The sequence below is a fragment of the Daucus carota genome, chromosome 7 (assembly GCF_001625215.2).
Source record: "Daucus carota subsp. sativus chromosome 7, DH1 v3.0, whole genome shotgun sequence".
In the NCBI taxonomy this organism is placed as follows: Eukaryota; Viridiplantae; Streptophyta; class Magnoliopsida; order Apiales; family Apiaceae; genus Daucus; species Daucus carota.
Genome location: NC_030387.2, coordinates 36,300,190 through 36,312,426, shown reverse-complemented (window position 1 = coordinate 36,312,426; position 12,237 = coordinate 36,300,190). Strand labels below are relative to the sequence as shown.

The 12,237-nt window shown below is 36.0% G+C and overlaps 2 protein-coding genes across 5 annotated transcripts; one reads left to right on the top strand and one right to left on the bottom strand.

Annotated features, from left to right (window-relative positions):
* The first annotated feature begins 3,454 nt into the window (after positions 1-3,454).
* Positions 3,455-8,347, top strand: LOC108196509 (BTB/POZ domain-containing protein NPY5). Of its 4 annotated transcripts, none has more exons than XM_017363821.2 (6): positions 3,455-3,811; positions 4,247-4,461; positions 4,679-4,799; positions 5,549-5,618; positions 6,104-7,273; positions 7,399-8,347. In XM_017363821.2, exons 3-6 carry the CDS (start codon positions 4,738-4,740, stop codon positions 7,945-7,947), a joined length of 1,851 nt encoding a protein of 616 aa, XP_017219310.1. In that variant the 5' UTR covers positions 3,455-3,811; positions 4,247-4,461; positions 4,679-4,737; the 3' UTR covers positions 7,948-8,347. The 4 variants fall into 4 exon arrangements, with proteins under 4 accessions (XP_017219310.1, XP_017219309.1, XP_063937541.1 ...); XM_017363820.2 differs by having other exon boundaries at positions 4,247-4,515; XM_064081471.1 differs by lacking the exon at positions 4,247-4,461.
* A 1,537-nt stretch (positions 8,348-9,884) lies between these two features.
* On the bottom strand, positions 9,885-11,628 carry LOC108195442 (probable N-acetyltransferase HLS1). Its single transcript, XM_017362405.2, has 3 exons — positions 11,302-11,628; positions 11,002-11,180; positions 9,885-10,852 (listed from the first exon to the last, which is right to left on the bottom strand). Exons 1-3 carry the CDS (start codon positions 11,482-11,484, stop codon positions 10,003-10,005), a joined length of 1,212 nt encoding a protein of 403 aa, XP_017217894.1. The 5' UTR covers positions 11,485-11,628; the 3' UTR covers positions 9,885-10,002.
* Between the last annotated feature and the right edge of the window lie 609 nt (positions 11,629-12,237).

Genomic DNA, 12,237 nt, shown 5'->3' with positions numbered 1-12,237 from the left:
AGGTATTTTGGAAAACTCCAAATTTGGTGTAAAAGTTGCACCAAATCAATACTTGACACCAAATTTGGTGTCAACCAATTCATTTGGTGTCAACTTTACACCAATTTGGTGTTGGGTTGGAGTGAATTTGACACCAAATTTGACACCAAAATGGTGTTTTGGTGTTAGGTTGGAGTTGCCCTTACAAATAATAGCCTCTTTGATGGGACCCTTACTGACTAAAAACTTTATATTCGAATATTAACAAATTACATGTTTCAGAAACATATTTTCTTAATTTTCATGCTATTTTCATATAATTAGCTATTGAAGTTGCAGTTATATTATACTCCCTCCATCCCAATTTAGAACTCATTTCACACATATTAAGAAATATTAAATAATTCATCTTTTTTCCATTTATGCCCTTATTTATTGCATTGACTTTCTATAGTATTGGTAAGATGTTACATGAGAAATGATAAATTAGAAAAGGTAAGGATGAAAGATTGGTGATAAATATGCATTGAAAAGAAAGAGGCTCAATTATTTTGGGATAATTTTTTTTCCAAAAGGGTCATCTAATTTTGGGATGGAGGGAGAGGGAGTACATGGCCAAGCTAGGGAACTCATTGGTGACACGACAGCGGAGGGGGATAGGTTATGGATTGGAACAAGACATACGCGACAATCATTCTGAGCTCTCCTTTTCTTTGTCTACTTTATTTTAATTATTTTTAGGACAGATTAGTATGAGCCGAATTTGTCACTAAGGAGTTCGAAGAATAATTTATCCGCTCAAAACAAAACAAGTTAATTACTATGATACTTAAAATGTATTTGCATGCTGTTTAAAAGAAAATTGGCGAGAATTATAATTTTTAAAAATTGACCTAAAAAAAGAGTTAATTAATTCATCGAAGTAGGCAGAAAGCTAGGGCAAAAAGGTTGAGTTACAACGTGCAGGAAAGATGGGAGTCGCGGTTTTTAGGTGTCATTATTGGTCAGCTGTAGTAAGCAGGAAGATCTGTGGAAAATGGTAGACTGTAGAGTAAATCCCAAAGAGCAACTAGTGATTGCAAGTATAAATAAATTAACAGAATATGTGAAGGAAAGGAATTAGACAATCGCAAAGTACAAAACCTCAAACAAATCAAAGTCATTTTTCTGGGGAAAAGGGGTGGCACCAAGTGAGCTAGTGGAGAGTGGGGTTCAAACCCTAACTTCAAAGTGAAAGGGCCATGAGTGAACCATGTGACGCCCACTGTGTGGTCCAACGCCCCCCTCTCATTATGCCACCACACACAATTATAATTATTTACGACTGTTTAGTCTGGAATCATTGTATAATTTTTTTTACATAATAACATTTGATAGATTTTAATTGGAATGGATCTATTGTATTTATTTCAATAATCCCGATTAAAACGCACCACATCAATTATCATGTCGTGGAATATTTTGTATATACAATTTTGTTCACATAAAACTACCCTAGACTTGTACATGATATTCCTTTTGAGTAATTTGTGTTGCATTGCCAGATTTGTGAGTTTGGCCATTTTAGGTCATCATTAGGTCATGTCTTTAACGGACTAATATTTTTCATAGACCAGAGTTAAGATCAAGTCCAGGATTGTCCTATTTCAAACCCTAAATATAATATAAAATATCATGTCCTAGTAATTTAAGACATATTCTACTAGATTGAACTCCAACAATGTGCCTTATTCTCACAAGATGTTTAATATTTTATTATTAAAGACTCTCTTTCATCATTAAAACATAATATAAAAATAGAGAAAGAGTGTGTTGATAAAAATTTATAATAAAATATGAGATAGGGTAAGGAGAGATGTGCCTCAAAAATAGGGCTCGAGAAGCATGTCCTAGTGATATAAGGCATCACTAGGATATCAAGTTTTTCCATCAAATACTCTAAATAATAACTTAGGACATAGTATAGGGCATCTCTTGGACTTGCTCTAATAGATTTATAAATTGATTGCATCTTTGCATCTTGTTTCTCTTTCTGAATATTGCGTTCTACAATAATAATTCACTTTATCTGAATCAACTTGTGGCAGATCGATGTTGAGGCATTCATCAAAGTCTGCCTCATCCATTTAACATAGTATAACCACTTGGCACGGTGTCACATGCATAAACTTTCGGATCGGAGTTCTTTTTACCGCGAGTTTGGTCTAATTTATCCTTGTTATTTTATTTTGTTTCGTCAATTTTATGCATGTTGGAGGATTTTGAATAATCAACAACATAAGATCATAATTAAAAGAAAAACAAAGCAAAGCAAAGCAAAACAACGTATAATCATCGAAACCCTTGAAGCTTCCCTCACTTCAAAAAGGACGTATTTCCTTTAAAGATTTTTTCTCACTAACTTGAGCATTGGGCTATCTTTATCAGCCACTCTATGTTTTCCACCTCTTTCTTTTTTCTCAAAAACCTGTGTCTTTTCTCTATGTGGAATTTGGGTTAGAATTTTAGAGGATTTTTTTTCTTTAGGTAACAATTTTACAATCATTGTATACAAAAAATCAACAAAGATAAAAGAGAAAGGGGGCAAAAATCAAACTACTCCTAACAAAGTTGGAGAGAGAAATGATGATGAAGGGTCGTTTTCTTGTACATGAACATATCATCTTTTTAAGCAAATAATCTTGGTATTAAAGTTTGGGAAGAATAAAAATAATTACTATTATGAAAAGCAGCTATTTATATAAGGAGGCGCAGCAAAGTTTTGACTGTCAGGTTGGCGTGCCTAAAGAAAATGAATTAAAGTGCCCGGGCCTCACATCCATATCCCACTTTCTCTCATTACAGCTTATATCCAGCGCTTCATATTTATCCACCCATAAAAATACGTGTTCGTTTCCGGACAAACACATGTTTGAATTTACGAACTCAACTTAAAGTCCCGCCTACTAGTAAGGTTCATTTAGTAAATTTAAATATAAATAATAATATTAAGATTTCACTATTATGAATAACAATAAATTAAAATGACGAGATATATTCCGCAAAGTTAAGGAAAAGACGTTAAATCCGTTTGTACGTAGCAGTATTACTCCCCTCCGTCCCTTTTTATCTGTCTATTTTGGAAAAAAAAACACATACCAAGGAATAATTGATTGTATGAACTTTTTCATTAAATAACTCTAATTAATATTTTGAAAATGGTGGAATATCCCTACTTTATGTCTTGAAAACATGAATTCAACCAAGTTTTAAATAAGTCAAGCCTTAAAAATTGAAATTATGGAGATATATTTGAAAAACTATCATTAAATTAGTTTTGAAAGTATAAATGTACAGATAAATAGGGACAAATTTTTACTTCCAAAATGTACAGATAAATAGGGACGGAGAGAGTAATACGGATTTGTCAGGAACCCGGAACTCGAAGGCACGGTCATTGGATGTATAAATGAGTTATGGTGGGACAGATTGAGGGGTGCTGATTCTAAAGAGATAGGGTGGTAAATACAGGGCTGAGGTGAAGGGAGTGGGATGATGAGTTGACGAGACTACTGGAACATTCTGAACTCGTCTGTCATTTTGCGAAAACATTGTGTTCCTGTAGTGGCTAACAAAGATCAGGGACAACTCATCTTTTCATTGGCTGCCTTTTCTTTCCTGTTATATGGCTTAAATCTTTGTGTGGTGGGGTCTCTTCTCTCCTTTGTTCCTGTCTCCCTCACACTTTTACTACTTGTTTCATACTGCCGCTCTCTCTCATCTCACTGCTCATTCTCCAGTTTTCGTGGTTTTGATTCTCTCTACTTTGATGCTTTCTTGCATTACTTCACAGGTTTGAGCTTTTTCTTTACTGTATTACTTCACTAATCTGTTGATTATTTTTGTTGTTTTTTATATGGGCATGTTAGGTTCTTGATTTAGGTTCTTTTTTGGCTTCTGGGTATTTTTTGTTTTTGTATTTGCTGAGAGAATTTGAAATGTAGAGCAGTTGATATGGGGCTAATCTTGTGCTTTCCAGCTAAAAAGATGAGTACAGTACTTGTGGCATGGTGGGTTTTCTGGTGTCTTTGTGTGGTCTGTTCAGATTTTTGTTTCTTGGCAAGTCAAGTACAAAGTTTGATGCTTTCTGTGTTTGACCACTTATCTTTAGTGATTTTTCACTTTTTACCACACTGGTTTTACATGTTTTTTCATGATCTCCAAGATTTGAGCTGATTTGGTGAAATCTTTACCTGATGCAAACATGATTTTTTTGCTGTGTGTGCAGGATCTGTGAGACTCTTAAGGTTTGAAGAATATTTAATACACACAGATTTATATCTATAAAGAATTGAACAATCAAGGGTGGGTGTGAGTTGTCAGTGTTGATAAAGTGGGAAGGGGTTAAAGTATATTTGGAGTTTTAAAAAGAGTGAACCATTACCTCTGTCTCCTTGCCAAACCATTTGTACCCGTAGTTCTTGGGCTGTGTTTCCAAGCAAGGTAGCAAGCAAAACTCTACTTGGGTTCTCCTGTAACTCTTTCAACATTTTCTTGGTATATTACTGTTTAATCCCTCTCTTCATTTCCCAAGATTGGGTCATACTAGGAGATTTTTTTTTTACTTTCTTACCTTGCTGCCTCAAACTTGAACTGAATTCAGACTTAGTTACCTCATCTGTGATACCCTTTTTGATCTCAAGAAATATACTTCTTTCAGCTACTTTTTGAGTTAAGATTTGAGATCTTAGAGGTTGGGAATATCTTCGAGTTTACAAGATGAAGTTTATGAAGCTTGGATCTAAGCCTGATTTATTTCAGACTGAAGGAGATAATATTAGGTCAGTATCAGATCCCCTTTTCTTGAATCTTGGTAGCTTTGGTGATATGTTGATAAATCATTTCTAATGCTTGTAGCCAATTTGGTGATCTTAGTTATTCTCTAATCTAACAAAGGTCTGCCATGCTAGTTTGCTTTTTGTTGTTCTATTATCATTCTTGTTTCTTGAGTATAGAGGCTGCTTTTGTATTTAGACTGTATTTAATTGTATGTTGCATATGTAGTGGTCTTATTTAGGATGTCAAGATGTTTGGATTTATCGATCCATTTAAAAAGTTAAATGTTTATTCATAGGTAAGGGTTCAGCTTGTTCATTTGTAATAATTAAGTGACTTTTAGCCTTGAAAAATATGTTATCATACTGAAAAGAACAATATATAAGATCCTTGTAGCCGTATGATTATTACTTGTAGATATGACATTGTGATTAATTACATCTGTAGATTGTAGTCCACCAAGTGCTGTACACTTCAAGCTTATTTGCTTAAATTAATCAATCATACCACAAATGTAATTTTGAAATCACTTCAGTGGAGTTGAATATACCAGTCCTAATCTATAAACATTAGTCTATTGCAGAAACAGCAGAATTACTAAAAATCCTGTCGTGCATACTTGATTCTGATCTCATACAGTTACTTTTCTCCTAATAGCCAGAAAAATTTGCTCTTTAGTTTTTTTTTTTTCATTTATTTGAACTCATTTGAGAAGTTATTGTAAACATAATCACTCCAACATCCCTGTTTTCAGGTATGTAGCAAGTGAACTCGCAACAGATGTGGTTGTGAATGTTGGAGACATCAAGTTTTATCTGCATAAGGTATGAAATGACTAAAGCAGTTTGTATACCCAAATGGCAATCAATCAGTATTGAACATTTTTTATGTATCAGTAGGTGTCATACATCTGGCTTGATTAAGCTAGGTGACCACATTTTCCCATAAAATTACAGTAGAGTTGCTAGAGCAATGTTACCTGGTTTACTGGTCAGACAACTAAGATGTTGTAATCATTCCAATGAAACTCAGCAGCTTTCTAGACTTTGTTAGGTAGAGAATCATATATTAAAGCTAAGTATTCATGCAAGAGGTTTCTTCTGAGTCTGTCTGATTTTCAATGTGATTGTATGAAATTTTATAATAAAATACTCTCCGAACTCCTTAATACTGCAAAAGTTTCTTCTGAAGCTCACTACGATCTAAATTTTTACATTTGATATCAAACTGCATGCCTTATATCTCTACCTTTGTCATTTTTATTAAAATATTTCTTTCTTAGTCAATAACAATGACATACTCTCCGCAGTTCCCACTTTTGTCCAAGAGTGCCAAACTGCAGCAGTTGGTTTCCATGGCAAGTGATGAAATTAGTGATGAAATCATGATTCATGATATCCCTGGTGGACCTGCCGCATTTGAAGTGTGTGCAAAGTTCTGTTATGGTATGACTGTCACCCTCAATCCATACAATGTAGTTGCAGCGCGGTGTGCAGCAGAGTACCTGGGAATGTATGAGACTCTTGAGAAAGGGAATCTAGTTTACAAGATAGATGTTTTTCTTAACTCCAGCATTTTGAGAAGCTGGAAAGATTCAATTATCGTTCTTCAAACAACAAAGTCTCTTCTTCCATGGTCTGAGGAGCTGAAGCTAGCCAGTCACTGTCTAGACTCCATAGCTTCCAAAGTTGCCATTGATGTTTCCCAGGTGGAGTGGTCATACACTTACAATCGTAAAAAGCTACCATCTGAGAATGGAAATGATTCACAATGGAATGGTGTAAGAAAACCTCAGACAGTGCCCAAAGATTGGTGGGTAGAGGATCTTTGTGAGCTCCAAATTGATTTATACAAGCAGGTTGTAGAAACTATAAAAGCTAAAGGAAGAACTTCTGCTGATGTTATAGGAGAATCCTTGAGAGCATATGTTATGAGGAGGTTTCCAGGTTTAAGCAAGGGTATTATACAGGGAGGTGATATCAATAAAAGTCGGTCTCTAATTGAGGCCATCATAGGTCTGCTTCCCGTGAACGACAGCTGTGTGCCCTGCAGTTTCTTACTTAAATTGTTTCAGGCATCTATTCTGTTGGATTGTGGGGAAACAGAAAAAAAAGTGCTCATGAAACACATAGGTAGGCAGTTGGAAGAGGCAGCAGTTTCTGATCTTCTTATTCGAGCTCCACCAGGAGAACCAACAATATACAACGTAGATGTGATGAATAACCTAGTGGAAGAGTTTCTGGTACAAGAGTTTCCTGATTCTCCTGAAGAAATTGAGTGCGAGGAAATTAAAGTTCCTCGGTTCATATCTAGTTCATCCAAGATGAAGGTAGCCAAGCTGGTAGATGGATACCTTGCTGAAGTCGCTAGAGATCCAAGTCTACCTCTATCCAGTTTTGTTGATCTAGCAGATAAGGTGTCAGGTTTTGCAAGACCAAACCATGATGGCCTTTATCGTGCCATCGATATGTATCTGAAGGTTAATCTTAAATCACTTTACTCATGAAATTTATAAAAATTCAAATTGAGAGATGTAATTGTCATCACTATTGTGTTTTAGCTGATTTAAAATGAAGCTTAATTGACAAGTGTTTTTTTCGACAGGAACACCCTGACATTAGCAAGAGTGATCGGAAAAGAATTTGCAGGCTGATGGACTGCAAAAAATTATCAGCAGATGCGTGTACGCATGCAGTGCAGAACGAGCGACTCCCTATGCGTGTGGTGGTGCAGGTCCTCTTCTTTGAGCAAATGAGGGCTGCATCATCTGGTGGTGGAAGCACACCTGAGATACCTGGGTCTATTAAGACATCACTCCCAGGCGGTTCACATGGAAGCTCAAGGTCAACCACAACCAACACAGAGGAAGACTGGGATTCTATTCCCACTGCTGAAGAGCTCAAAGCTTTAAAAGGTGAGCTTGCTACTTTAAGGTTGAGGGATGAGGGTAATGTGAATGGAGTAAAAGATACTGAAAAACTCACAAGCAATAGGCTGAAAGGGACGCTCATGTCGAAAAGGATATTTTCAAAACTTTGGTCAAACAAAGACAGACAAAGTGACCTCAGTAGCTCTGAAACCTCAGAGAGCCCTACTTCGACGCAAGAAACAAAGTCTACAACTTCAAGAAGTCGAAGACACTCTTTGTCGTAGTGATCGCAGAATTTCACACGATTAAATTCATTAGGTTGATAGAAAACCACTGACTGTCACTGACCGGAAGACCAGACTGAAGATTTATGTTTATGGTGCAAGAAAAACAGTTGGAGGATTTATATTTAGATTAATTTAACTGTCCCTCGCTAATGTCACTTTGTTGATCTGCAGAGAAATGAAACTATGTAAGTCTATGTTTTCACAATTGGTTTCCTTGAAAACCCAGTTTTGTTCTGTGCTACTGGAAAGTAATGCAAAGTTCTAAGTCTGTGTCGAGTAGATTCCCGGTAAACAAAACATTGTCTCATGATGAAAGTTTATTTTCCCAGTTTGTTACTCCATCTAAAGACAGTTCTTAAGTGATGAAATTATAAACCGAGTTTGAGATCTATTAGTATTTCTCCCCTAGTAATGATAATAGTTGTTTTTCTCTTTACATGAAAATGTTAACATTTGCGTGGAAATTATTTTCCTATTCATGGGAGTAAAGATAGAATCTGCGAACATAAAATAAGGAGCATAGGCAGATTAAAAACGGAGAAGGGTGGAATTTGTGTACATGAAAAAATGAAAAATTGTTGTAATCGAAAATTATTCACCGAAATAGTATCAAGACAGGTAAATAAAACAAGTGGAAAAGTATTCACCGGAATAGTATCAAGACATGTAAATAAAACAAGGAACCCCGATTACATGTAACTGTATTGAATCTAATTTTGAGTAATCGAAAAATGTTCATCAGAATAAGACATGATATCCTGCATACATGTAACTCTATCTTAATCTAATGTCGAGTGAGACATGCGGATATGTTTGGTTTGGTATAATGCCTATTGCCCAATGAAAGTCCCCATAAAAAAAAACAATAATGCTCCTAGCAAATGTCTTTTGAATTCACTTTCAAAGATCATATCTTCTTTGCAGGTAGGTGTGAATAATAGTAGTCGTTTGAATATAGTCAAAACCAGAATCAGAATAATAGACTGTAGACATGTAATTTCATACTGAAAGTAACTTGGACCTTGACCATCTTAATCATGGTGGATTAACAATGGTAACTAAGTAAGTGTATGTCAATTATCTGACTAGTTTATGCTCTTCACAGTTCACATGACTAACTTCAGAAAATAACATGGTCAATGCAGTTGTGCAAAGTAGCTCCTCTTTATTTCAAAGGCGAACAGATAAAGCAATTTCTCCTTGAGCGGGCATCCTCAAAAGAAAGTAACCATACAGCATCGTACATTTATAAATGCATCCCTAACTTGAACATGGATGCCACTTCTGAATATATAAATTTCTGAATGCTCATGTTATCTCAGATATTTAAGTTCAGTAAAGCCTAGCTAGCGGATACCTTTTGTAACAAGAGGTTCAGAGATCACAAGTTTACAGTCATAACAAGAGGTTGAGCAATTTGAGGATAAGCATTTCTATCTTAGCTAGTGATTAGTTTCCGGTAACCGGCACGGAAATTTACAGACATAAATAATTATTCATTAACGATCATATAAATTAGTGTCTATTCTGATATAATTCTCGACATGAGCGAAAGTCGTGTTTTGATTTAATTCTCGACATGAGCTAAAGTCGAGTCGAGCACCGTTGTTAGTATTTGAAAGACTTGAGACTTGTTCTTGTACACCTTCACGAAAATTTACGATATGAATTATTTTTTCATTAACGATCATATAAATTAGTGTCTATTCTGATATAATTCTCGACATGAGCGAAAGTAGTGTTTTGATATAATTCTTGACATGAGCAAAAGTCTGAGTCGAATCCGTTACTAGTATTTGAAAGACTTGAGACTTGTTCTTGTGCCAATGTAGAATTATTTGGAATATTTAGGAATTTATTCATCACAACTTGAAAGCATCCATTATGAAGTCGCATTTGCATCTAATTTTAAGCTGAGCAAACATCAGATTCCATAGTGTCAAATTTTCGGTCATCATATTCTTCAACTAACATTAGATTCTAAAGGTTAAAAAGGAGAACATAAGCTCCTAATATGATTCTTGGCTACAAAAGTAACTTATTTTTAAACGATCAAAGTTCTCTTGGATCAACAAAAATAGACACTCCAGCTTCTGATTTCGTCCAGTCACCCACATCTCCATCACTATAATCTTCCAAAAGCCTCTTCATGCACCACAAATCCGCGCACGATAGTTTCTTCCAGTGTGGAATTCCTAACGTGAGCGGCTCATTTCCCGACACTTCAGTGGCCACCACACCACACCCATACTCTTTAGCCATATTATGAGCAAACCCACACAGGGCCTTGGTTAATTTCACTGCCAACGGCCCATGACCACCAAGCCCATACAGAAAGTGAAACCCAAAAGGCCTAAACAAGTCCGGCACCGAGGGTAATCTCAGCCACGGCAAAGCCCGGTCCAGTAACCGGCTCGTCTTACAAAACCCCCTCCTCACCATCGACGCGCCTTTCACTTGCAGTGTATACACGTCCTTGCAGTTCCACACGCTCATCACGGCCCATGACGCGGGCGGTTCAGCCAAAAACCGGTCCACCCCGGCCCACTCCTCATTACCAGAAATAGCCACAAAGGTGCCCAAGTTGAGCTTATTGTTCAGGATAGCACCAATGTCTCGAGGATAAAACTCGGTGGTTGCGAAACGGCGGCTGTAGAGTGACTCGGCCTCTAACGGACTGAGTTTGATGACGCTGACTCGTTTAGACACATGCGCTTTATGAGCGAAAACGGGCTGAACCAGGATTGAAGGGGTCCGAAACTTAGAGTAGGCGCATTTTTTAGTGAAGAGATTGATAGAAGCTTCATTGTCACTTTCGGTGGCCATGTATGCATACTCGGCACCCTTTTGTCTGAACCACTCTTCCATTTTTTCTACTAGTTGTAAACCTATTCTCATCCGCCTGCAACGAAAACTCGAACATGTGACTTATCGTATAACAGATTCTCGAGTTATGCTTATGCATATATAAATGTTGCAATAACTTTTTAATGACAAGTTATATAATTGGTTAAAATCTAATGATTGGGATTAAGTGGTAATAATAATTACCTGTGAGAAGGAGAGACTCGAAGACCTAAGATGTAGGCGAGTTTAGTGTAGATGGGGCGATGAGCGTGGTGACTTTGTGCATTCCTTGGCAGTTTTTTACCGCATGTGGCAGTTTTAATGCAACCTCTTACTATTCCTACTATTTCTTTTTTACCTTCATCAACTTCCATCTCCGCTACCTGAAACATCAATATTCATGTAAAGAATAAATAAATATAACCGTTCGGGGATTCCAGGAGAACGGATCACTTAACATGTATAAACGGCGGTTAGAGATGAAGAAGATGAAAAAGTACGTACGAGCATGAGAAAATAAGGAGAGTTGCGAATCCTGCAAAGAGGGTCACCGAGAAGATCAGTGAAGAGAGACAGTTTAGCACTGGGTCCAACTTCACACCTTCGCTCCAACTCCACCGCTTTTTTGCAGTCTTTTTCCTCATCATACTCTCTCACCACTACTTGTGAACAACCTTTCTCCACCATCTTTGTTTCTTAAGATACGCAACTCAAGATATGTATATATCTATAGCTATGCAACTGATATGCAGAGTGTATGTAAACAGACTATTCACCTTCTAGGTAGTAAATGATGAATGATTGCATAGTCATTATTGTTAAGCCATTCCTCATTATATACTGATTCTAGGGTCTTTTCGCCATCTTTTTCTACCTTTTTATATTAAAGATTTTAGTCTTTTGGAACGACAAGCCAGGTACTTAATTTATTAAGTTGTTAGTTAGATCTCAATATTTTACTTTCCTAAATATTGTTCTCACTTCTCATTTTTTAAATAATGTCACTGTTTGAAGAATATTGGCAAAAAAATTGTTTATGTTATGTGATTTTACTGAGGTTATCTTGTCTGCGTGAATTTGCGGCGGAGGCTGTTGAAGTGTGAAGACTGACCTCCAACAAAAATAATTAATTTAGTAATAATTAATTGCATATTGGATATACTACATGTTATTTTAAAATAATTTTCAATACTTGCACTTGGATTGATCAAAACAAATTCAAATTGTTCAAGCCGAGGCAATTTAAATTTATTAAACCATTTGTATATTTTAAGCATTTCGCTCTTATTTAGCTGTGATATAAATAAACCTTATTACTAGAATTTAATTTTCAAAATTGACAATTAAAACCATACTAGACCTTTAAAATATATTTTTATTTTATAAAAAGACTTCATATACCTATATTTTATTTCTTACATCTTATATTTTACTAAACAA